This window comes from Callorhinus ursinus, unplaced genomic scaffold (genome assembly GCF_003265705.2).
Source record: "Callorhinus ursinus isolate GAN/ISIS: 27379988/994484 unplaced genomic scaffold, GSC_fseal_2.0 scaffold42, whole genome shotgun sequence".
NCBI lineage: Eukaryota > Metazoa > Chordata > Mammalia > Carnivora > Otariidae > Callorhinus > Callorhinus ursinus.
This window is the reverse complement of record NW_027397104.1, coordinates 13,244,600-13,271,946: the sequence shown is the minus strand read 5'-3', so window position 1 is coordinate 13,271,946 and position 27,347 is coordinate 13,244,600. Positions and strand designations below refer to the sequence as shown.

Below are 27,347 nucleotides of genomic sequence, written 5' to 3'. Positions count from 1 at the left end.
TTGGTTTGCTGACAAGGAAACGGGCCCCTGCACAGCAGGGGCATCTAGAGTCCTCAGGACATGCTCAGCCTGCCCTCAGGGAGTGAGTCCAGGAGAGCTTGGGTGGAAGCCACTCAGTCACTCCAGAGGACAAATGTTAGTAGAGGTGATAACTACCTTGTCAGGGAGGTGTGGCTGGGAAAATCCATTTATCTGCAATTAGAACCTTCACACCTCCGCATCCAGACAAGAAGCAGGCTTCCTGCTGGGGACACTGGCACAGCCTAGCAGTAGTGTAGACAGTTTATAAAATGACAGAGAAAGGACAGTGTCTGTACTAGTCCTGCCCCTGAGGCCCCAGTGAACCCTAACCACATGGACCTCCATGAATTATTTCTAGAATGAAGAGAATAATTGGAGAAACTCTTTCACTCATTACCATAAGACTCTGTTGTGACTATAACAGTAAATAAAACTCAGTTCTGGTTCTAGAGAGCTTCTGTACCATACCTGGTTTGGTCGGTACCTAACAAGATTCAAAACCACAGACACCAAGGAGCCCGTCTCCCTGTGTAAGGGAAGGAGGGTAAACACTTCGTCCAAAATCAAGGCCAAATTTTGTCCTCACACAAAGAAGAGCAATATTTCTTTTTTTTTTTAAGATTTTATTTATTTATTTGAGAGAGAGAGAGAGCACGAGAGGGAAGAGGGTCAGAGGGAAAAGCAGGCTCCCCGCTGAGCAGGGAGCCCTATGTGGGACTCGATCCTGGGACTCCAGGATCATGACCTGAGCCGAAGGCAGTCGCTTAACCAACTGAGCCACCCGGGCTCCCAGAAGAGCAATGTTTCTATAGTAAAATAGATATGTGTGTAGGTGGGTGTGTATTGAGTCCTTACATACCTACACAACCTCAGTCTTTAAGACAAAGATGTCTCTCATTTGGCTAAGTAGCCACGTCGATGGACCCATTGTAAGTTTACTGGGAAAATAAGCTTCTGTTGTGAAAATAATGATCTAGGTGGAACACGTCTTCTTAGATAATAGGGAGAATACATAAATGAAAACAAACAAAAAGTAAGTAAAAGCGAAGAGGAACGTTCAGAAAGTGGAAATTTCTGTGTTCCCCACTGAAAAGCCATGCTGGGAAAGCCTGTCTTCAGAGAACCTCGGCCCCAGGTTCACCAGATGCCCAGCCTGGCCAGACCAGCAGCAGCCTCGTCTTCCCCGTGGCGCTCCTGCACTCTCTGCTCCCCGCCCTGGGGGTGCTCACCTGCGGCCCTGAGGGCTCTCAGGGCTGTGCCTTGCCTCAGAGCCACGCGCTGGTGAGCAGGGAGCACTTCGCGCTTCTGAGCCACGTAAGGAGACTGTCCCCTTTCTTTTGTCTGCAGGACAGAAACGCCTTCAGATTCCCGCGGGAGATGGTGGAGGGCAGCGAGCGGCCGGCTACGTCCTTCCTCCAGGGGCTGCTCCAGCCTACCTTCAACCTCTTCCTCACGGAGCACTCCTCGGCTGCCTGGAGCTCCCCCTGCTGGACCAGCTGCGTTCTAGCCTCCATCGGCGGCTGCCAGACCTGGACTCCTGTTTGCTGTGGGCTGTGGGACCGGAAGATTCTGCCCTGGGAATGGACCGCCCGACATCGGCCCTGAAGAGGTACTTCCGGGAAATCCGTCTCCTGGAAGAGAAGTACAGCGACTGCGCCTGGGAAATTGTCAGAGCGGAAATCATGAGATCCTTGTCTTCATCCGCCAACTGGCAAGACAGGTTAGGAATTAGGGAAGGGACGTGGGGTCATCTTGAAATGATTGTCACGGACAAATTTGCCATAACCCCCCCCCCCCCCGCCACCCCGCACCTATGTCTGGTCACCACTGCAAGGGGCTCTCATTTCTGCCTTAGTAGAGAATTTATTGAATTTAATTCAGCAAATATTTCGTGAATAGTATGAAGCAAGAATATGTTAAAAAGGGGCGCCTGTGTGGCTCAGTCACTAAGTGTCTGCCTTCGGCTCAGGTCATGATCCGAGGGTCCTGGGATGGAGCCCCGCCATCCGGCTCCCTGCTCAGCGGGAAGCCTGCTTCTCTCTCTCCCACTCCCCCTGATTGTGTTTCCTCTCTCGCTGTGTCTCTCTCTGTCAAATAAATAAGTAAAATCTTAAAAAAATATATGTTAAAAAATCCAGCTTCAGGATCATTAATTCCTAAGAGATGACTGCCCTGATACTTTCTGGCTCATTCATTCATTCATTTCTTCTTGTACCTATCATATTTATAGATCAAAAATTATACATAATGAAATGTTTATCTTTTCACTGCATTAAAATTTACAAAATGTATTTACCTTCCATGTTATTAAATTTGCACTTTGTTTTACATATTAAATACTTACCAATAAAACTTATTGGATTGTTTGCTCTAAAATCAAAATCCAAATTGTTTTGTAAATGTTATTGAAGAACAGATAGTAAAATTTATTTACTCATCCATTCCATTCAGCATATGTCAAAATAGAGTATCTAAATGACAAATGTGTAATTGTGGTCAAGAACTAGAGGTGAACTGGGGCACCTGGCTTGTTCAGTCAGTAGAAAGGCAGCGCTTGATCTCAGAGTTGTGAGTTCAATCCCCACGGTGGGTGTAGAGATTACTTAAAAATAAAATCTTCGGAACGAATAATCCTAAAATTTGTATGGAACCAGAAAAGACCCTGAATAGCCAGAGGAATGTTGAAAAAGAAAAGAAAAGCTGGTGGCATCACAATTCCGGACTTCCAGCTCTATTACAAAGCTGTCATCATTAAGACAGTATGGTACTGGCACAAAAACAGACACATAGATCAATGGAACAGAATAGAGAGCCCAGAAATGGACCCTCAAATCTATGGTCAACTAATTTTTCACAAAGCAGGAAAGAATGTCCAATGGAACAAAGACAGTCTCTTCAACAAATGGTGCTGGGAAAATTGGACAGCCACATGCAGAAGAATGAAACCGGACCATTTCCTTACACCACACACAAAAATAGACTCCAAATGGTTGAAAGACCTAAATGTGAGACAGGAGTCCATCAGAATCCTAAAGGAGAACAGGTAGCAACCTCTTCGACCTCAGCCGCAGCAACTTCTTCCTAGAAACATTGCCAAAGGCAAGGGAAGCAAGGGCAAAAATGAACTATTGGGATTTCATCAAGATAAAAAGCTTTTGCACAGCAAAAGAAACAGTCCACAAAACCAAAAGACAACCGACAGAATGGGAGAAAATATTTGCAAATGACATATCAGATAAAGGGCTAGTATCCAAAATCTATAAAGAACTTATCAAACTCAACACCCAAAGAACAAATAATCCAATCAAGAAATGGGCAGAAGACGTGAACAGACATTTTTCCAAAGAAGACATCCAAATGGCCAACAGACACATGAAAAAGTGCTCAACATTGCTCAGCATCAGGGAAATCCAAATCAAAACCTCAATGAGATACCACCTCACACCTGTCAGAATGGCTAAAATTAACAAGTCAGGAAACGACAGATGTTGGCGGGGATGCGGAGAAAGGGGAACCCTCCTACACTGTTGGTGGGAATGCAAGCTGGTGCAGCCACTCTGGAAAACAGGATGGAGGTTCCTCAAACAGTTGAAAATAGAGCTACCCTATGATCCAGCAATTGCACTACTGAGTATTTACCACAAAGATACAAATGTAGGGATCCGAAGGGGTACGTGCACCCCAATGTTTATAGCAGCAATGTCCACAATAGCCAAACTGTGGAAAGAGCCAAGATGTCCATCGACAGATGAATGGATAAAGAAGAGGTGGTATATATACCCAATGGAATATTATGCAGCCATCAAAAGGAATGAGATCTTGCCATTTGCAACGACACGGATGGAACTGGAGGGTGTTATGCTGAGTGAAATAAGTCCATCAGAGAAAGACATGTATCATATGACCTCACTGATATGAGGAATTCTTATTCTCAGGAAACAAACTGAGAGTTGCTGGAGTGGTGGGGGGTGGGAGGGATGGGGTGGCTGGGTGATAGACACTGGGGAGGGTATGTGCTATGGTGAGCACTGTGAATTGTGCAAGACTGTTGAATCACAGATCTGTACCTCTGAAACAAATAATGCAATATATGTTAAGAAAAAAAAAAGAAGATAGCAGGAGGGGAAGAATGAAGGGGAGTAAGTCGGAGGGGGAGATGAACCATGAAAGACGATGGACTCTGAAAAACAAACTGAGGGTTCTAGAGGGGAGGGGGGTGGGGGGATGGGTTAGCCTGGTGATGGGTATTAAAGAGGGCACGTTCTGCGTGGAGCACTGGGTGTTATGCACAAACAATGACTCATGGAACACTACATCAAAAACTAATGAAAAAAAATAAAAAAATTTAAAAAATGGGAAAAGGGGCACCCGGGTGGCTTAGTCAGTAAGCCTCATACTCTTCATTTTGGCTCAGGTCATGATCTCAGGGTTGTGAGATCAAGCCCCAGGTCAGGCTCCACACTCAGCAGAGAGTCCGCTTGAGATTTCTCCCTCTCCCTGTGTACCCTCCTCAAATAAATAAATCAATAAATAAATTTTTTAATGAAAAAAAAACTAGAGATAAATAAAGCACATGTAGTTCCTGCTGTATTGAAACTTAGTCTCACAGGGAAGGATACGTAAATATGGTACTACTGTTTATTTTATTTTCAATTATGTTAAAAACTACAAAGAGAAGCAAAGGAAAATGATGTTCTTACACAAGCAACTTTGTTTATTTTTATATATTTATTTATTTATTTTTAGAGCTGGAGAAGGGGGTAGAGGCAGAGGGAGAGGGAGAGAGTGAATCTCAAGCAGGCCCCACACCCAGCACAGAGCCTGACCCAGGGCTCCATTTCACAATCCTGAGTTCATGACCTGAGCCAAAATCAAGAGTCAGATGCCTAACTGACTGAGGCACCCAGGCGTCCCTGCACAAGAAGCTTTAGATACAAATGATGCTGGAAAGGAAAAATAATATTAGGTGTCCTTTCTAAGGTGCCTGGGAGACATATAAATGCAGAAGTCTTACTGGCATTTGGGAATGTGGGTCTAGAATTTACAAAAATGCCATGAGGGAGGTGTCAGTTTGGGATTCCTTATTGAGTATCTGCGAATGAGGGCAAGGGAATGGATGTAGTCATTTTCTAAGTAGAGAGGACAATGAGAAGAGACCCAAATGTAGTCTTGTAGACTCTCAACATTTAATGGGCAGGCAGAGGAAAGTCTGCAAGGGCACTGAGGTGGGAGGGGCCAGTGCAGTTGAAAGGTCACATGGGGACAAGACTCCTGAAGGGAATACGGGTCAGAGTGGTGCTTGTGGGGCAGGTGTGGATGAACTGTCCCAGTGGACCTGCAAGCAGACACCACTGGTGACCTTAGCATGGTTCTGGTTTAGTGGAATTAATGGGGTAGAAACCAGATAGGTGTAGGTTGAAGAGGAAACAGAAGAATGAGAATTAGGGATACCATGTATAGAAGATTATCTCTCTAAGCTTGTTTGTGAAGTGGAGGAGAGAAATAAGGTGTTGCTTCCAGGAAAATGTGTGTTAACATCTCTGTGTTTAAGCAATTGTCACAGTGGAAATCAGCAGGTGCTTTCTCTTCATTAACAAACCTGTAAAGAAAACTAAGGAAAGGGGTGCCTGGGTGGTTTAGTTGGTTGGGTGTATGCCTTCGGCTTGGGTCATGATATTGGGTCCTGGGATTGAGCCCATGTTGGGCTCCCTGCTATAAGGAGAGTCTACTCCCCCACCTCTGACTCATGCTCTCTCTCTCAGATAAATAAATAGGATCTTAAAAAAACAAACAAACCATCTTTTATTTGAAAAAAAAGAAAACTAAGGAAAAACAGAAGAGAACTAGGCTCTCACAAAACAGTGACAAATGATTTATACAAAGTCCAGGTGGTTATGCATTTCAGAAGGTGGGCTACCAACCGAAAACGGAAACCTGGAATCAACAATAGTGACCTTAAAAGCAAAGAAATATGAATTATCTGACAGGTTTAAATTTGTTTTTACATATTTTATTTTGCTCATGGTATTTATATTTTATAGAACAATGTTTTCATTACAATGTATAACTTTATTTTGTAACAATGTATGCAATTTTTTAAAAAAAGATTTTATTTATTTATTTGTCAGAGAGGGAGAGAGCGCACAAGCAGGGGGAGTGGCAGGCAGAGGGAGAGGCAGACTCCCTGCTGAACAAGGAGGCCGATGCAGGACTCGATCCCAGGACCCTGGGATGATGACCTGAGTTGAAGGCAGACACTTAACTGACTGAGCCACCCAGCCATCCCAATGCATGCAATTTCTCAAAAGTTATGTGTTCATGTGTTCAATTTTTGTATCTGAGTCAATGCAAACATAAAGTGCAAGAGAGGTGATGTTTTTCCAGGAAAGATCTACACGAGAAACCAGAATACTTATATTTCCCAGACTGATTCTGGGGTAGAATCTCAGTGAAGCATTTTTGTTCAGGACCAATAGATACATTAAGTTCTTAGGATGAGGGAGAATCTCCAGGCACTTAACATAAATGCTGTATGTAACAAAATATTCTAGCTCTAAGAGAGTTCTAAGTGTATTTGAAGATGAAGATTGAACTCACTTAAAGGCAAAAATAGATGGCTTATTTTGACAACTCCAAGAATGTTACCACCACCTAAGAGGCTTCCCCCATACCAGAGATGTTGTAGCACAGAATGGCCTCCCCTGATACTCTGAAATCTCAGAGAACATGGGCAGACTACCAGAAAAATCTCCCTGAGTATCTTCAGCATACAAGCAGTGGCCTTCAAAGGTTGTCAGTTCATGTGCAGTGCTTAATCACCACCACTCCTGCCAAGATCCTGATACTCCTCATTTATTTGTATTCATTCATTCATTCATTCAACAACACATAATTATTTTTTTTAAGATTTTATTTACTTATTTGACAGAGAGACACAGCGAGAGAGGGAACACAAGCAGGGGGAGTGGGAGAGGGAGAAGCAGGCTTCCAGCCGAGCTGAGAGCCTGATGTGGGGCTCGATCCCAGGACTCTGGGATCATGACCTGAGCCAAAGGCAGACACTTAACAATTGAGCCACCCAGGTGCCCCAACAACACATAATTATTATGTGTTGTACATAAAGACACAAAAGGGAAAAAAGCTTATTAGGTAGCAACAGAAACAGAAATTACTAACATGGGAAAATTCATTCACTCTCTTTCTTATCTTAGGGACTCTCTCCAAAGAAAATCCTGAATTTGTCTGATTGATTCTTTATCCTGTGTGTTCAGGATGAGGCATTGACTAGAAAGAAAAGCAGAACTGGAAAGAAGCTAAAACAAGCCAATGGGATTTTTATGTTGGACAGGAGGGAATATTTTGGGCAAAGAAGTAGGAAGAGTGGATCCAAAAGAGCAAGGGTATGCTCGGTGTGCTCACCTGTGCCCTGGGCAGGAGACCTTATATCTGTCTTTTTCCTTGAACTAAAATAAGGTGACTTCCCCAGATTGGTGTTGATATATACAAAATATAGGATATTTCTTGAAGTAAAGTTTGTAATTATTATCTTGAGGAAGGTGTATGTATGTGGGCAGAGGGGATGACAGAAAAAATGGAGTAAATGTTAGGCCTGGTGGAAGAAGCAAGATTTGCAAGGATTGTGAATTATGAGTTAATATTGAGTTTTTTAAATTAAAATCACACTGAGTTAGAGAAAATTTCTTATTGATGGCTAAATTTTGACTTAAAGAATATTTTGATTTCTCCCCACTTTCTAAGGTAAAGTAGATGAGTCAATAGTGAGTATAATCTCCCTCCCCCAGCCTCCTCATCCTATCCCCAAAGCTGTTGACTGGCCCCTGGCTAGAGTAAGTCAAAGAATGATAAGCCCCCAGTTTTACTGTAACAGTTTGGGAACATGGACCAGTAAAGACTCAGACATGGTTTATAGACAAGAACTAGAAAAGGAGACTGTGCATAGTAAAACTGTGCAGCTTGAGTCATAGACCTGGCGAGCTCTCAGCTGATGTATATCGATCTCATTCTGGTACCGCTTCTTATTTAAGCTACTCCTTCGGTCATATCTACAAAAGAAAGATGGAAATATGTCCAGGCAAGCTGAGGTTTAGGAAGCACCATGAAATAGCCACATCCGTCCTAAGTGAGGCTTAGTATAGGAGAACAATGTCGAGAGAATGGGCTGGAGAATAGGGGGATGTAGGCAATGCCACCTGACTATTTAGAAGGTCAACAAATAACCTTGGTTGAAATATCTGTGAACACTGGGAAAATCTGAGTTAGCTGGTCCAGAAGCGATTCTGTGTCATTCATACATGTTTGCCTGTGTAGGTGTTTGCCTGAACTGGATGAAAGCTATTGAACTAAAGCAGCAAAGACTCTAGTGCCTTCAAGGAAATAGTGTATAAAAAGCACTTAGAATACTAAGACTTGGTCAGCTTTATTTATGTTTGGATATGTTGTGTGGTCTCTTTTTTCTGCCTTTGAAAAACCTTACTCTCTTAAGGCTTGAATATATGTACTCTGTTCAGGAAATGGCACTGGGAAGCATCTGTAGGACTCCACTGTTGATTGTGAATGCTTAAAATCGAGTTGAAAGGGTGCCTGGGTGGCTCAGTTGGTTGGGGGACTGCCTTCGGCTCGGGTCATGGTCCTGGAGTCGGGGGATCGAGTCTCTGCTTCTCCCTCTGACCCTCCCCCCATCTCATGCTCTCTCTATCTCATTCTCTCTCTCAAATAAATAAATAAAATCTTAAAAAGAAAAGAAAAGAAAAACGTTTTAAAAAGAAAAGAAAAACGTTTTAAAAAATTGAGTTGAAATGTTGCAGTTTTGAAAACTTTTGAATGATGTAATGGGCAAAACAGTGCAAATCTGAAATATGATGAGATCAAAATATTTCTGCTCTGATTATTTGATCATGTATATACATCAAGTTTTCCGTGCTGTTTTTCATTTTTGGCTTGTCCTTTTAAGGGGAAAATTTCATAAAGATCCTGCCTTAAAGCTGTTTTCCTGGAATGTAGTCAAACAGGGATTTTCAATTTTAACCACTAGAGGGCAGAATAACATCAGTCACTAGAATGGTTTGCTCAGTGTGTCAACATTGAGAAAGTAACTCTAGATATTCATATGCCTTAATGCATCTGGTTAATTAACATAGCACCATGTTCTATTCATCCTTAATGAAGACAGCTAAAGCTTTTTTTTTTTAACCAGCCCTAAGCCATTCCAATATGCTTCTTAGCAAAGGGATACCAGAGAACAAAGTTATTAAAATCGGGATGGAAAAAAAGTTCCCCAAATTCCCTTAAAAACCAATTATATTGGATGGTGTGATGTGGTCAGATTAGATCGTAAATAACAACATAGAACTGGTATTAGGCTGACATCACCATTTTAAAGCCTGCCTTTCCCCTTTATTTTGCACTATGTACTTATTCTAGATTCCCATAAATACGTTTGCTGTTTAAATAAAATGACAGAACATTTTTGTACACATTGTTTCTAAGCTAGTTATCACAATCAATAATGTGATCAGTAACATGGATTTTTCTATACAACATGTGAAAATTAATAAAGAGAAACCTCACCAAAATGGAGTTGGGAGGTTGGACACAGGCAACTCTCATGCCTTACCATTGCGACCAAAGTCAATTGCAAATCCAATAGGAAGAGATGGACCTTGTAAGCCAATACTACTTTACTATTCCAGCAGGAGGAAGAAAACTTTCTTCCTCCCCTGGCAAAAGCCCAGCCAATGAGAAATAAGTCACAATTCAGCCAATGAGAAGCCACTATACTTTGAGCTCCTGGTTTTTTCCAATGGAATTTTGTTTATAACAGCTCCCCCCATGCCCCCCACCACTTTTCTCTATAAAAGTACATTCCTTTTTTTGAAAGGTTCTATATTTATTTGAGAGACAGAGCATGAGAGAGAGAGAGAGAGAGAGCGCGCACAAGCAGGGGGGAGGGGTAGAGGGAGAAGCTGACTCCCCACTGAGCAGGGAGCCCTATAGGGGACTTGATCCTAGGACCCTGGGATCATGACCTGAGCCGAAGGCAGACGTTTAGCCTATTGAGCCACCCAGGCACCCCTACATTCCTTCTTTTTATTCCAAACTTGCCTACTGTTTTGCTATACCTTGCTGTGCCTGATTGCAATTCTGTGCTATTCCTGAATAAACTATTCTGGTAAATAACTGGCAGTTGTTTTTTTTTAAGGTTAACAGACTACTGGGAAAAATTTGAAACAATCTATGCATTAGTATTTAACATGAGCCTGGATGCAGGTGAATATTCTTTATGTAAATGAATTTAATGGCTATACAGTAGTCTATAATATGGAATGCCCATTGTTTACTTATCTAATCTTTTATAAGAGCACATTAATTTGGCTGCAGTTATCTTTTATAAAAATAATGCTGCAATAAATAAATTTGGGCACACATTTAGGCAGATGTATGGACAGAGTATTTCTGTAATATAAATATCGAGAACTGCATTTGCTGGGTCCAGTGGTTTAAAAATTTTGGTAGATTTTACCAAAATAACCACCCATGTTTGAAAATTTTACACTTCTACTGTGTATAGGTGTGTGCTCTTAGCCCAACCATCTCCAAACCATCTTGTTGTTTATCAGATTTTTTCATTTATATGTATGATCCCTAGGAAGGCTATCTATGTATATTATCTACTTGTAATATATCTGCTTTTGTAAATTGCTTCTGTATTTCTTGCTGACATTGCTATTGCATTGTTAAACTTTTTTGAGTTTTTTATGTTGAAAATATTAATATCAATATTTTTTGAGATTTTTTATATGTCTTTTTATTTTCTTGATAGTTCTTTACTGGACAGACTTTTAAAAAAATTTATGTATTGGGCGCCTGGGTGGCTCAGTCGTTAAGTGTCTGCCTTCGGCTCAGGTCATGATCCCAGGGTCCTGGGATTGAGTCCCACATCAGGCTCTCTGCTCAGGGAGGAGCCTGCTTCTCCCTCCCCTTCTCTCTCGGTCTGCTGCTCCCCTGCTTGTGCTCTCTGTCAAATAAATAAATAAAATCCTAAAAAAAAAGGCTGATCATTTTTTTAAAAATTAAAAAATTAAAAAAATTATGTATTGGGGCATGTTGGTGGTGTAGTCGGTTAAGCAACCGGCTCTTGGTTTCGGCTCAGGTCTGACCTCAGGGTCATGAGGACAGTTAGTGTTTTTTGTTTATGTTTTGTTTATTTTTAATATATTAGGCATTAGTTGCACACAACAATCTGAGAGAGATGCTTTAGGGAAGAACTCTTTCCTCGGGAACCATGTGCTCTACCCCATGTATGGATAATGCCACATGTGGTTTTTGATGTCTAATGCCTCAGATATGGGCCCAAGTGTTCAAGGAACTTTTTGCCCAGAACTTAGAGATGAATCTGTTGGTGAAATCTCTAACATCCTTCCTGCACAGGACCCTAGTTTGTGTGTCTTCTGAGACAATTTCCCTGTAGAGGGCTACAGCTGAAACCTTGAAATGTCCAAACACCTCCCTTTGCCCTTCTAATTTCAACCCATAGTAGAAATCCACTTAGCCAGAGGTATTTTGAGGACTTTTTTGTTTCAGTTCCTGAACCCTATCCCACCCAAAGAATGCATCTTCTTTTTCTTCCCCCTCTAGTGGGCACAAATAGGTCCTTCAAGGTATTTCTCATGTAATCCCATAATTTGCTCTGGAAATATGCTTATTTCCTTCCCAGTTTCAGTGAGCCTCTTTCTCTTCCACTCAAACCTTCCTCCCAAGGAGTGACAATAGATTAGGAGCTGTTACTAAAATAAGTCCACTATACTGAATAATATACCAGCTAAGAATTCAATTTTTAATGCTCTCAAATTAACTCCATTTTGATCATAAATATTTTTATCCACATTGATAACTACCTTGTTTATCTGACAAGAACCCACATGAATTTCTGTTATTTGGAATAATTAAATTTTCTCCTAGGGAAAGACCTTATTAATTATAAGGCTTATGTTGAAACTTGGAATAAATTTCACTACAACAATGTGCACTTAGCTCTCTTAGGTAGAAAAAGTCACATGATTTATGGGTCAAGGCTAACCCTGTTCTTTGTTCTCCTTGAACCTTGCTTCACCCTTCCCAAGAGGTACACATCTCCACCTCCAGTGACTAAAACTTGTCTGAACAGGTTTCTAAGAAGATGGATTCTTCTTGAATTGAAGGTAAAACCATGGGACCATTTTTGTGTTATGATCACTCCCTTGCATCGTTGTAATGTGACTCTGGCTACTAGTCTCCAGATACTACATGCTGGCTATCTTCCTTACCCATAATGTTTCAGGTATACAAGCCAAAGAAATAAGGAATTTTGTCAACAAATCTCTACTAATAGTGGGTGGAAAAACTGGCAGCCACCCACCTTGGACAATAACAAGACAAGTGGTCTTTTGAACAGAAAAATGGGAGAAGTGTTACACTTTATACAACTGTAAAAGTGAGCCATTTACACTATTTACATGTATTGTTTTATATTTTTCTACTACATTTTTTTAAGTGAACCGAGAATAGGAAATATTCAAGTTTAGTGTCAGTGGTTTCTATATTAATTGGCAGTTGAAAACATGACTAACCATCACCAGCAGACAGGGATCAAAGGCCCGTGAAGAGTGGGTTCAGGAAAGGATTTTCTCAGATAAGCAGAACAATTAGAAGAGGGGCTCCCACCAGCACTTCTGCTCTACATGTCATGTGATTATCTTATTGTCCCCATACCATACAAGGATAAAAAACAATCTTTCATTAGAGAAAGAAAGAGACTTTATTTTTTACTGCAAGACATAGCTTATCCAAATTGTCCATACAGGAAAAGTAGACAAACTGAAAAACAAAAATAAGAACTTAACCTCTTAGCAGACACATAAACAAGACTTCCTCATCTCGAGGTAGAGTGTCTTCTCACACATATAAATGACCATGACAATATGGTATTTACATATTTTTCTTTTTTTTTAAGATTTTTTAAGGAGAGAGAGTGAGAGAGCACAAGCAGGGCGAGCAGCAGAGGGAGAGGGAGAAGCAGATTCCCCACTGAGCAGGGAGCCCAAGGACCCCAGGATCATGACCTGAGCCAAAGGCAGATGCTTAACCGACTGAGCCACTCAGGCATCCCCTGTATATCTCTTCTTTCTGTTAACATGCATTTTAAATGTCCTTATTCATTCAATATTTAGATTGTCCCTTTATGTGTTCAAGAATGTGCTAGGCAAAGAGTTAAGAAGTCATTTCCCCACCCTGAAGTAGGTCATACTTTTGTTGAAAGAGAAGTAATCCCTCATAGTACAGTGTGATTTGTGACATGGTAGTAGTTGTGCTCTGGAGAGGCAAACAGATTTAGGCAAATCAGACTCTAAGGGTTTTCTGTGAAGTGAAAAATTTTAAGGAGTCATAAAGAGCAAGAATGAGATAGTAACACATGTTAGGAAGCTAATATATACTTGACCAAGGCAATATGTGAATTTGGGTTTTCCTTTTTTTTAAGATTTTATTTATTTGTCAGGGAGAGAGAGCGAGAGAGAGAGAGCACAAGCAGGGGGAGCAGCAGAGGGAGAGGGAGAAGCAGACACCCCGCCGAGCAGGGAACCCAATGCGGGACTCATTCCCAGGACCCCAGGATCATGACCTGAGCCAAAGGCAGACGCTTAACCGACTGAGCCACCCCAGCGTCCCTGAATTTGGCTTTTCTATGGCCTCAAATGGAAGGTCTGTGGATTAACGCTTTTGGAAGTCAGGTGCTGAGAAAGCAGACTCCGAGACAAAGTTGCCATGCAAGGAGTTTTTTTTAGGGAGGGCTATGGGCACAACACATATAATAAGAGAAGGCAGAGGTGGAAGAGAGGAAAAGCTGAATTTCAGGCCAGTCACAACATGGCTTCAGTCAAAACCTGGGTGGGGGACGGGGCTATGAAGCTGCAACGACCCTTCAGAGGGTGAGTGAGGTGTCTGAGCCTTCTTCCTCCCACATCCAGTCATTGGATAACAGGGGAGAAAACTTGGTCTAAATGACTCATTTCAGCCAAAGGCAATTCCAAGAATGCCCCCCAAATCTCTGTATTTACCAAACATCTATACTTCTGGATTACTGAACCAGTCTGCCATCTTTTACCTTAGAATCTTCTATCTTTCAGAGGTTTGATTTCCTTTGTGTTCACATCGTATTCCTCATCCAGTTGGGTTACGGTTGTAGGTCTGATTTCATACAATCACAGGCATGAGGAACAGAAACCCCTCCAGACAAAAACTTGGTTTGGATCATTTTCCTGAGAAGACGGTTACTGTCACGGGGTGCACCTGGGGTATCCTAGTCTCTATATTCAGCTTCTTTAAGAAGGAGAAAGACCATTGAATCTGCTGCTGTGAAAAGGCAGTAAAAAGAAAAAGAAAAAAACCCTCCTCATCAGCTATCTCCCACCTAGGATGGTATTGTGGGAAAATATGAGATCAATAATCTGAAGTGAGGTTGAATCTCTTCTCATGCATTTGTTTTCCCTCTGCAATCTGCTTGCTTACGTCCCTTGGCCCTATTTCTATTGTGTCACCTGTAACAAATATTCAGTGTGTATTGATATTTTCAAATCTCGCAGTGCACATTATCCCTAGTATTTTTCATTGTGTCTACTAATTTCTGGCAAAGGAATCATTGGAATGGATGTTCTATGTTAAGAAAAGTATTATTACAGTGGAGACATATTTCATTTTATTTACCTGGTCAACTTTGATGAAAATATACCCATTTGAAGAACCAATTATGAAACGTTAATGAATCCACTTTAACTCATAAAACTTAAGATGAATAGAAAAAACAAAGTGACATTACAAGATACAGACAATTGTCAATATGCATAATCTTAAAGAACAGGTTTAAAATACACACACACACACACACACACACACACACACACAACCAAAACAATACTACCAACTTATGAAAAAAAGGAATAATAGTGTCTGGAAAAGTCCTCCCACCCCTCCACTTACCCTATGCTTTTAAAGCCTGCAGTTGGCTCTTGCTCTACATTCTTCAAGGAATCCATTTCTTGTTTTCTTAGCTTTCTTATCAGTTGGAAGGCAAAGAACAGACACCGGTTGATTTCTACTCGAACAATGGTCCAGGCGCAGCGGCTGTACTCCTGGTTTTCCAGGTAATCATGGATTCTCCAGAAGTACATTTTAACCTGCAGCCTAGGGTTCTCATCACTGAGAATGCCACTTTTCTGCTCTGCTTCCAGGCCTCTAAGCATTTCTAGGTATTCCAGCTGTTGATGAAGTTCAGTGAGGAAATTCTCCATGTGGCTTTCCTCCCAACCATCCAGAGAAATATCTGCCCTGAAGAGGATGAAGATCTGCAGAAGCATCTCATGAAGAATGGCCAGTGCTTGTCCTCTCTGGTACCAGTGATGATGCATAGACTGCTGGGGAAGTAGGAAGTTTGTCCTCTGTGCTAGACACTGCTGAATTGATGATTTTTGCAATTTATTCCAGAGTTTTAAACTCTCTCTGTTTACTCTTTGTTGGATGAGAGCCAGTTTCAATCCGAGGGAGAAGAGAGTAGAAGAGGCCAACAGCACTAACACAATTTCAAAGAAATGCTTGTTAATCATGGTGAAGGTCAAATATGCCACTTATCTCTGTACAGACTTAGTACAGCTCCAGCTTTAGTGAATGTTTGCTTTTCATGCATCTCAGATAGTTCTGGAAGGTGTTCTCTTTTGTAGGTTTTGTTTTCTAGTGCTGTCATTACTCTAAGATTACATGTTAGGTTTTCTGGTTCCCTTTTTATAGCGTTTATGGGACATTTCCTCCACTTTCCCCATTGTGTTGGCTGTTTGACGAAGTAACCAAAAGAACTTGTTTCATTGTATGTGTTCCTTCAGATAATTACAGACTAGTCATCCAGTATGATTTTCTATTACCCTATTACATACAAAGTTTCACTCAACACAATATGCTTTCTAAATATTTAGTCAAGCTTATTAAAGTTCTTTTATTGAGAGTATTTTTTAAAGGAGTACTCTTTAAATATCTATATTAAATATATATCTGAGTAATACTTATCAGAGGTTTAGCAGCACCTATAGGGCATTCGGGGGGAAAAATTAAAATCTATACAGACTACTAAATTTAAAACCTCAAGTAGAACTGTACATTTGCACAAATGTTTGAGCAAATTAACCTTAAAATACATATGAGCAATCTTAAATTGTTTCATATCTTACTCAAGCAGTTGAATATCTAAGTTTCTGGCCTATGAAAGGTAATGTGAAAGAGAAAAAAATTAGCAAAAGAAAGTTGTTATAAAATTATTGTAACTGCAGAATATTAGAAATGGCCTATAGGTCCAAAAATAAGGGAAGGGTTAGATAAATGTTGGTAAATCCATATAATTAAATGCTATGTAGGGGTGCTTGGGTGGCCCAGTCGGTTAAGCACCTGCCTTCAGGTCAGGTCATGATCCCAGGGTCCTGGGATCGAGTCCCATATTGGGCTCCCTGCTCAGTGGGGAGTCTGCTTCTCCCTCTGCCTCCCCCCGCTTGTGCCCGCTCTCTCTCAAATAAATAAAATTTTTTAAAAAATGCTATGTAACCATTTTTAAAAAAGATTTTTAAAATTTATTTGAGAGAAAGAGAGAGGGAGAGAGAGAGAGAGCATGTGCACAGTGGGGGAGAGGGAGAGGGAGAGAGAAGCCCAAGCAGACTCCATACTGAGCACAGAGCCCTACTTGGGGCTCGATCTCATGACCCTGAGATTAGACCTGAGCTGAAACCAAGAGTCTAATGCTTAACCAACAGCATCACCCAGGTGCCCTGCTATGTAACCATTATAAATAATAAAGTTATATGTAAACAGATCGGGGGCAGTTGGCTAGTGTATATTCCCTAGGGTACCTATAACTATGGTAAATTTTACATCAATATCTTTAAATAAATAATGCCTCTTGAATGGCAAATACCCAGTTCCATATTTTAAATCCTCTTGAATATGCCTCCAACCTACCTTTCCAATCTTATCTCCCATTCTTGCTCCAAATGTTGTGTGAGGGAACCTGAACTCCACATAAGGTTAATGACTCACTATTTCCTTAATGCAGCTAGACAGGGTATGTGTGTGTGTTTATTGGATGCTTTCTCTCTCAGAAACATCACCCACACCTCCTTCACCCCCAGTACCTGTCTGTGCAAGGACTAAGGATTACTTCTTCTTTACAGCCTTGATTTTATTTTTAAGAAGTTATAATCTCTCGGGGCACCTGGGTGGCTCAGTCAGACCTTGGGCTTGGGTCATGGTCCCAGGGTCCTGGGATCGAGCCCCGCATCAGGCTCCCTGTCAGCGGGGAGCCTGCTTCTCCCTCTCCCACTCCCCCTGCTTGTGTTCCCTCTCTCGCTGCCTCTGTCAAATAAATAAATAAATAAAATCTTAAAAAAAAAAAGAAGCTATAATCTCTCTTCTGGATCCTCACAGCACTGTATATCTTTTTAAAATTGCCTTTCTTGTTCTGTCTCATATATGGCTACTTTTTTACTTGTCACATTTACATTTAATGTGGTTATGCACATAGGTAAATATAATTAATGTACTACAGCAGGATTTACATCTACCATATTGCTATTTATTTTTTAATTGTTAATTTTTTCCCCTTTTCTGGGATTGATTACAAAAAATAATTCCATTTTATCTCCACTATTGGTTTATCAGCTATACCGCTTTTTAAAAAGATTTTATTTATTTTATTTGTCAGAGAGAGAGAGTGCACAAGCAGGGGGAGCGGCAGGCAGAGGGAGAAGAAGGCTCCCTGCTGAGCCGGGAGCCCAACATGGGACTTGAACCCAGGACCCTGGGATCATGACCTGAACCAAAGGCAGATGCTTAACTGACTGAGCCACCTAGGTGTCCCCAAAGACTTTGTCTTAATCAGTGATGCTTAATACTTAGCACTTTTTTTTCACTATCCTGATAGTTTTCCATTGTTTTTCTCTAAAGTAGTGTAAGCTTGCAGTGGATTCCCTTAATACCGTCCTTAGATTTAGACAAAAGGGACCCATGCACCAGGCTTTACTGTCTCATGGGCTCTGAATGTCATTCATGACCCTCCACATGCACAGCCATGTGTACAGATACACACTCAAGCCCATGCACACACACACATGCATACACACAGCATTTTTTAAGAATATCTAGAGCCCATGTCACTTAGGATCTGGAGACCAGGGAAAGAATGCTCAGAAAGGAATGGGCCAACTATCCCCAGGGTGGACAGAAGCCTGGGAATATTTCATATTTCCACCAGGCAAAGTACAGATTTCCTAGAATAGGGACCAGTGAGTATAGTCCTTATGAGGATAGTCCCTTGGTAGTGAGAGGACATTGCCCTAGACTTTGAAGTCTGCTCCATCCATACTAAAAGCAAGCCCCAAAGGAATCAAACATAGTAACTCAACTATGTAACTAAACTGTGTCCTCACAGCAACTCAACTATGTCCTAAAACAAAGCCCAACCATATATGAAGGACTTCACAAATCCAGTAATGTCAAAATTACAATGTTCTGAATCTAGTCAAAAGCTATCAGACATACAAAGAAGCAGGAAAACAGGACCTAAAAACAGTAGAAAAGATAATCAAGAAACAATGCCTGGAAATGACACAAATGACAGAATTAGCAGACAAGGAGGCTGGAACACCTCTTATAAATTTACCTCATAAGCTCAACAAGATAGGAAAAAAGATGAATGTGATGAAGAAAGAATAGAAGATATCAAAAAGGAGCAAAGTGAATTTCTAGAGATGACAAACATGCTACCTAAAGCAATAAATACACTAGATGGATTAACATTCAGATAAGATACTGCAGAAAACAGTATCAGTGAGCTCAAAGACATCACCATAGAAACTATCAAAAGAGAAAAAGACTAAGTGAACATCAGTCACCTATATGATCATACTGAATGGGTCTGATATTTCTGTAGAGTCCCAGAAGGAGATAAAAAATGTTGAAATAAAAAATGTCTGAAACTTTTCCAAATTTAATTAAAATGATAAACCCACAGATTCAAGAAGCTTAAGAAAATCCTAATAGAAGATACAAGAAGAAAATCACACCAAGGCACATTATCATCAAATTGCTGAAATATAATGGTAGAAAGAATACCTTAAAATCGGTCAGGGAAAAAGAAGACATATGGTGCACAGAGAAATAAAATTAAGATGACAGCCGTCTTCTCTTCAAAAGTCATGCAAGCCAAAAGACAGTGGAACAGTATCTTTACAGTACTGAAAGAAAAGCTATCTCCACCTGGAATTCTGTACTCAGCAACAATATATTTCCAAACTGAAGACAAAATACTTATTCAGACAAACAGAAAGCCAAGAGAATTCATTGCCAGCAGACCCAAGATACGATAATTATTAAAGGAAGTTATTCAAGAAGAAGAATAGTTATTCAAGAAAAATGATACCAAATAGAAATTTAGATTTACCAAAAGGAATGAACAAGACCAGAAAGGGTAACTATGTGGGTAAATACTTGATAATCAGTCAATACAGATGAAATATTTTCTCATTTTAAAAATCTCTTTAAAATGTAATTGGCTATTTAAAATACATATAGTATCAATGTTTGTGGGGTTTAAAACATGAAAATGTGTGACAACAATAGCAAAAAGGATGAGAGGAAGGAGAAAGAAATATATTGTTGTAATATCCTCTGCACTGAACTTTAAGCCATATGTAGTATTATTTGAAAATAAACTGTAATATGCTAAATAAAGATATATAAACTTTAAGCCCTAAAGAAACTACCATAAAAATAAAGTGGTATAGCTAGGGGCGCCTGGGTGGCTCAGTCAGTTGTCTAAAAATAAGACAAAGTCTTTGAAGAAAATGGAATAAACTAAGAGTGGCAATCTATCTGACTAGAACGGACTTCGTAAATGACTTTTAAGTTTATTGCACAAGTATACATTTTTATCTACTCACCTTTTTTCACATATTTAACATTGTCAATCTAAAAAATATAATGCTGTAATTAAAATTCTGGTTACCTCTGTATATTAAAAACATACCAAATAGTTCATTAGTAAGGAAGACATTTTAAAGTCGACCAAAGGATGGCAGCATAACATCAATTACTTAGAGCCTGGTTATCAACTTGCACTGTTGGCAAGAGAAATCAAAAAGTTCATGGCATCTAGTGGTTTAATAACATGTGGTCAGCAACACATTATTACTTTGAAAAAATGAATTGTTCCCATAATGCATAAGATTACTAATCACTCTAACTCATATTAAGGTTTGTTAAATATTTCCCTTTTCCTGCCTTGAATGCTTTAATGGACATTTGTTGCTTTCTGGTTATTCACTGTCATCACCTCTCCCTTTCTGAGGGTTATTGTTATGGATGGCCTGACTTCTCTGCCTCCTCTTGGATCTTGTGCTTCTGGCCTGAGTCCCCATCTGACACATCTAGCCCTGTCCAGGCTACTCAGTGCCTCACTTTCCCCAGGCTCGGTGATTACTTCAGGCATGGTCCTTTGTCCCAGTGGTTTCAACACACATTTACCCCCATTTTCTGAGCATAAACTTGCAAATATTTAACCATATAAATTTATCTGTTCTAGAATGCTATAGTTAGAAGTGATCTTAAATGACCTATAGTATCTGCTTCCTGTTCCCTTCCTGAAAAATTTAGTCCTAAAGCCAATAGATGGGCAGAAAAAAATAAGCATTGTGCTGGAAGGGGCAGGGATGCATGGTAGTCCAGAGTGGGATGCCAGGGTTCAAAAAGGATGAGGCAAGCGTCCATATGGAGAGCTAACCTGGCATGTGGTGTTGGAGCCTGAGAAAAGTGAGTGGAGTATCTGTGGGGGTACAGTTTCTGTGAAGAGTCACAGCCAAAGTGGGGTGAGGAAGGCAAAGTTCTTGTGGACAAAGTTTCAAAATACTGCCCTAGAAATTACTTGATTGTTTATTTATTTAAGTTGTATATATTTAAGGTATACAACATGATGTTTTGATATACATGTACATTGTGAAATGATTACTACAGTCAAGCTAATTAATATATCCATTACCTCACATAGCTACCTAAATACTTACTAGTTTTAATGAGTTAAATAGTGGAAAGCCTGGCAGTCACATCAAAATGCTTAGATGGTGGGGCGCCTGGGTGGCTCAGTCGTTAAGCATCTGCCTTTGGCTCAGGTCATGATCCCAGGGTCCTGGGATGGAGCCCCACGTAGGGCTCTCTGCTCAGCGGGAAGCCTGCTTCTCCCTCTCCCACTCCCTCTGCTTGTGTTCCCTCTCTCGCTGTCTCTCTCTATCAAAATAAAGAAATAAAATCTTAAAAAAAATGCCTAGATGCCATCTTTATTCGAAGGATCAAAGTGAACCTCATCAATAATGGGACAAATTGAAATCATGCACCACCTTATAAGATGTAACTCAAAATAGCACAACATCTCTTCTGGGCTATTTCCACCAATGTAAATAACTTGAATTTAATCATGAGGAAACATCACTTAAACCAAAATTAAGGAACATTCTACAGAATAATTGCCCTGTAACAGTTTAAGGTTGTGAAAGAAAGACAGGAACTGTTCCAGATTAAAGGAGACTAAAGGGACTCTGGTTTCCTATTCTGCATATAAGGAGCTTAGAAGTCATTACTCTATCCTATTAAGTAAAAAGCTGAGCAGACTGAAAAATCAATCACTCTTTTTGGATCCATAAGATAGAGGAAGAACAGGGCAAACCAATGCCCCCTAAACTGGGGAGAGAGGCAGGAGAATCCAGGGACTAACAGCTTTCCGAAGGAGAGTCACAAGTGGAAACCCCTGTGGGAACCAGTGTTGGGGAAGGAAACCTGAACTGTAGTTGGTGGATTGCTGGAGACTCTGTGAAACTAAAGAATATGTCAACTGAACACTACAGTGTGATTTTTTTTTAAAGATTTTTTTTAGTTATTTGACAGAGACACAGCGAGAGAGGGAACACAAGCAGGGGGAGTGGGAGAGGGAGAAGCAGGCTTCCCGCTGAGCAGGGAGCCTGACATGGGACTCAATCCCAGGACCCTGGGATCATGACCTGAGCCGAAGGCAGACGCTTAACAACTGAACCACCCAGGCGCCCCCACAGTGATTTTTAACAGTGTCCATTTGCTATTAAGGATATTATTGGTACAACTGGACAAATCTAAACATGAAGGCTGAGTATTACATGGTTCTAATGTAACGATGTTAATTTCCCTTTTCTATAATTTTTTCCTTAGAGAGAGAGTGTGCGAGTGTGGGGGATGGGAAGACAGAGAGGGAGAGAGAGAATCTTAGGCAAACTCCATGCTCAGCATGGAGCCTGACTTGGGGCTCAATCTCACACCTGGGATCATGACCTGAGCCAAAATCAAGAGTTGGATACTTAATAAGAGTCAGATGCTTAACTGACTGAGCCACCCAGGTACCCCAGGATGTTAATTTCTTAGTTTTGATGATGACATTGTGGTTATGCAGGAGAAATGTTCCTCTTTATAGGAAATACACATTAGAGTGTGTGAGAATATTGGGGCATCAGACTGGCAGCTTACTCTTAACTAGTTACAAAACCAAGATTCTCTTATATTTGCAATTTTTGTGACTATTTCAAAAGGGGAAAAAAGTATGTGTGTGTTTGCTTGTGTATGTATTTTTTAATGAAATAATTCATTTTTGAGATGTGATAACTGAGGCCTCATTGGGCAGAGTAATCTTCTTTCTCCATACTAACATGACCTATACTGTTCTTCTGTCCCATCTTCATAGTTTAATTTAGGCCAAGAATGGCAAAAATACAGGGAAAGAAAAGACTACCACTCCACCTTATGAGTATAGCATGATGCTTAAGTCCATGGCTTCCAAAGTGTGACAGACTACATTTAAATCTCAACTTTGCCATTTGTTTGCTGTGTGGTCTTGGGCAAGTTATTAACATCTCTGTATCTCAGTTATATCAATGCAAAGACAAGGGTAATAACAGTATCTCATGCAGCTGTTGTGACCTCTAATTGAAATAATGTGCTTATCAGTGTTTGGCACATGGTCCATGCTCTATAAATGATATTATTATGTTGTATGAGGCACAGTATTAATAGATTGCAACACCTCTTTCCCCTGACCCCTGGACAAGTACGTTCAACATAGCTCTCCAAGCACAGTCCCCTGTTAATCAATCACAGATGGAAATAAGATGAAGCCTACCTTCCATCAATGTTTTTTTTCAATAAATGTCAATTAATCCAAAGAAAGAAGGATCAAGTGGGTGCATGCTCTAAAAGCACTTACGCAACATGTACTGGACCTCATGACATTAACTCATTCAACAAAGTTTTATTGATTGCTTATTATCTTCCTATCACTATTTAGGCCTATTCTGTGAGCCAGTGATAAAGATCCCTGGAATAGAGCTTAACTGGATTAGGTAGGATGAGAAGGAAAAAACAGTAATGTATAAAGAATTTATAACACATAACATAACATAAAAGTGGATCAGAATAGGCGCCTGGGTGGCTCAGTTGTTAAGCGTCTGCCTTCTGCTCAGGTCATAATCCCAGGGTCTTGGGATCGAGTCCCGCATCGGGTTCCCTGCTCCGCGGCAAGCCTGCTTCTCTCCCACTCCCCCTGCTTGTGTTTCCTCTCTCTCTGTCTCTCTCTGTTGAAAAATAAAATCGTAAAAAAAAAAAAGTGGATCAGAATAAGATCAGTTGGGAGCATCTTTTCTTTCCATTTATAGACCGCCTGGCTTAGAACTTCCATATACAGAGTGACAAAAGCAAGTCGCCTAAGATCAACCCCCGAGGAACACCAGTATTTAAGGAATGAGAAGAGGATACGACAAAGGGAAATAGAGTATCTAGATCAGTAGAAGGGAAATCAGTCTTCAAGAAAGGACAGTGTAACAGTGTCCAATGCTGCTGAGTGGATAAGCAAGGGAAGTACTTGAAAGCACACATTGGAGTTAATGACATGGAAGTTATTAGTGACTTTCGTAAATAGAATTTTCATCAGAATAGTCTGGGTGGGAGACAGATTTTAATGCTTTTAAGATGAAATGGAAAAAACAATTAGTGATGCCTTCAAAAATATGATCACTCCATGGAGGAGAAAAATAAAGTGAAAACAAGAATGGGATGTTCAATCTTGGAAGGCTTTGTTATTTTTTTTTATTTTGGTTTGTTTTTAAGGTAAGAAAGGCAACCTGTTGACCGGAAGAAGCCAGTAGAGAGAGGAAAAAGAGAGGGAACTCATGGCAGGCTTGGTCTTTAGCAGGAAGAATGGGCAAAAAAGTAGGTATCAAAATAATATATAATTATATTTCATATTTAATGTATATGTGTGTATTAGTTAACTAATATACCTGGTTAGGTTGCTTAGTGACCCTAGTTAATAATAACATCAATTTACCTTGCTTTAAATAGAAGCAGAGAAGGTCCACAGTTCACCCAGGATTGGGACTTTGTCAGGGGGTGTTCAACTGAATGATAATGAAACAAGGGACCCTAAGATATTAGTAAGAGAGTAGTGGAAGTATTAAACCCTGGAATTGATAATAGGTGAGTCTGGATTATACCTAAATGATCAGGTTCAGGGGCAATATAGTCCACCTAAATTTCCCTGATCACATTTCGCAAATGACTTCCTATTTTCTCTAGTCTTAATATTAATACTTGGTTAGATAACAATGCTACTTACATATCCACTCACATGGCAATATCCAAATAATAGCCACCACTTAATATATATTACATATGCTACATACATATTTTCTCAAAAAGCTTTGTGGATTTGGTATTTATCACCTCCTTCTTTTCTTTACCCCCAACCCTCAGCAGGATTCTTTGATAAAATATTGTAAGGCAACATCTGTTGCTTAGCACATCAAACACATCAAAGTTATAAGAAGTGGTCCTGATAACAAGAGAAAGATTTCTGCTATATATGATCCCTTCTGACAAAATTAAAAAAACCTAATCTCTTCTAAGATCAACAGTAAAAGGTACAACAAAGCTCTTCAAAGATGCTTGCAAGAATGGTCATCATGATCTTGAAAACATTTCATCATGCAGCCAGTAGTGAACCAGGTAACTGGGCAGGGAAGGCAAAAGATGTTAAGACTGAGGGAAAATGAAGGGCAGGAGAAGAGAGATGGAGCCCTGGACAACCATGAAAATGGTCTCTATAAACTGAAAAGTATCTCAGTGGGGAAAATTAAGAAATTTCTTGTATGTCCTCTAAACTCCACGTGTGTTTGCTGTTGGCTAATTGTAGGATTATTTTCTTTCTGACAGCAGACAACATCTCCACAATTGTCTAAAATTATTTATTTAGCTAACACCTATAACTCTTACTGTGTGCAAGGCATTACTTTTGGCAAAGTTACTTAGAACCATGTAATACAGATACTAGTTCATTTAATCCACACAATTACTCTATGATTTAAGTCTTATTACAATCCCCATTGCACAAATAAGGAAATCAAGACACAGACATATTAAATCCAAATGTTGTGCAGTACAAAGAGAATACAGTAATATTAATTCTAATCTTAAAATGTGCTTGAGAGGTAGGTCTTATCTCCTCTTTAAAAATGAAAAGAAAAAAAAAAACACCTGTGATTTAAAAAAGTTAAATAACATTTCCAACCACAGGGACTTACACTTCTGATCATGAGGGAGTAATAGGATCAAGAATTACCCTCCCACAGTAAATAACTAGAAAACTAGACAAAATATAGGTAACAACTATTTGTAGTCACTGAATGATAGGTAGTTTAAGATTGTGATTCCTGGGAGATGAGAAGCAAATGAGGCTTTCTGATTGGAGGCAATTTCTAGACTAGGCAGCAGGGAGGAGGGGCCTCCCTAGACAATCTCTCTGAGTTGAAGAAACAGAGATCAGAGTTTGGGGAGGCCAAAACAGCCAGAACGTGCAGAGTAGAGTACCCAAAATGAGGGAGCTAGCTATGCAGAGAAAAAGTTCCAGAAATTTTCATAGGGGTACTCTTGAGTCTTTGGTGAATCCTAGTCTGTGCACACATCAGGTGAAGCCCTACAAGGCCCAACAAGTATAATGTCCAGAGGAAGAAAATAATTATCATGGACCTTGAAGCAAAAGAGCACAACCGGGGTCAGAAATCATTCAAGTTCCCGCCAGCCACCTAGAGGAGACCTTCTTGAACACATAGGGCATTCAATAAAGAACCCCAAAAGAGCCACTCTCAAATAGGAAGCTAAATTAATCCTTAAGACTCATCTAGACCTGTCCAGAAAGAGCTTAAGAACAAGACTGGGAAAAAAAAACACACAAAAAACCAACTAATCTACAACCAATGACTGCCTGCCAGTACAGAACCCAAAATTCTTTAAAGAAATACAACAAAATCCAGCACACTAAAACATAAAATCACAATGTCTGGCATTCAATATAAAACTACTATACCTATGAGGAATAGGAAAATGTGACCCATATTCAGGAAAAAATGGGTTAACAGAAATGGACTGAGAGATGATGGAAATAGCACACAAAGATACTAAAGCAGCTATTATAAATAAGATCCACATGGAAAACGAACATAAATACAATGAGAAGGGAAATGGAAAATAAAAAACTGAACCAAAGAGACATTCAAGATTTGAAAAATACAGTATCTGAAAATGTCACTAGATAGGATTAACAACTAAACAACAAAGACACAACAAAGATGGTTAGGTCATAAGTAGAATTAAAACCCAGCTCCACGTGACTCTAAGGTATTCTCATTTCCCTGAGTGCTTCTCATTTTACATTTTACAGTGTCTTGAGAAAACCACAGCTAACAACTAAGGAAGAAATATCATCCAAGCAGAGGGACTCTGAGTAGAAGGGCAAATGTAAACATGTCACAAGGAAGAGAACAATTTTAGAATCAAGATAGACACAGGCTCTAATTCTAGCTCTGTAATTTAGCTAGGTGAACTTGCACACATCTCTAAAATTTTGAGCTCATTGCCCCATCTGTAAAATTGAGATAGAGAGAAGGGTTGATATATAACAATACATAGCAATAATTGAGATAACATGTGAGAAGTTATTTATCATATCCTTGGCACATAGGCACATAACTCTTTTGTCAATAGCTGGTAGGTGAATCCTAAAATTCTTACTTATGCTCAAGAAAGTAAATATGACTGTTTGGAAGGCCTGAACCAGGCTCAGGAAAAGCTGTGGTGTGTGTGTGTGTGTGTGTGTGTGTGTGTGTGTGTGTGTGTGTGTG

General features: G+C 40.1%; 2 protein-coding genes across 2 annotated transcripts in view; one reads left to right on the top strand and one right to left on the bottom strand.

Annotated features, from left to right (window-relative positions):
• The first annotated feature begins 939 nt into the window (after positions 1 to 939).
• Positions 940 to 27,347, top strand: part of LOC112809571 (interferon omega-2-like) — a 61,790-nt gene continuing 35,382 nt past the window's right edge. Inside the window, 3 exon segments of the mRNA XM_073881328.1 lie at positions 940 to 950; positions 1,116 to 1,501; positions 1,504 to 1,741. Of these exon segments, the coding sequence (XP_073737429.1) occupies positions 940 to 950; positions 1,116 to 1,501; positions 1,504 to 1,741 (635 nt within the window).
• Positions 14,096 to 15,674, bottom strand: IFNE (interferon epsilon). Its single transcript, XM_025853012.2, has 2 exons — positions 15,052 to 15,674; positions 14,096 to 14,394 (listed from the first exon to the last, which is right to left on the bottom strand). Exons 1-2 carry the CDS (start codon positions 15,672 to 15,674, stop codon positions 14,388 to 14,390), a joined length of 630 nt encoding a protein of 209 aa, XP_025708797.2. The 3' UTR covers positions 14,096 to 14,387.

Bases quoted from the DNA above. Each gene is read 5' to 3' on its own strand.
- IFNE (XM_025853012.2), bottom strand. From the start codon at position 15,674: ATGATTAACAAGCATTTCTTTGAAATTGTGTTAGTGCTGTTGGCCTCT.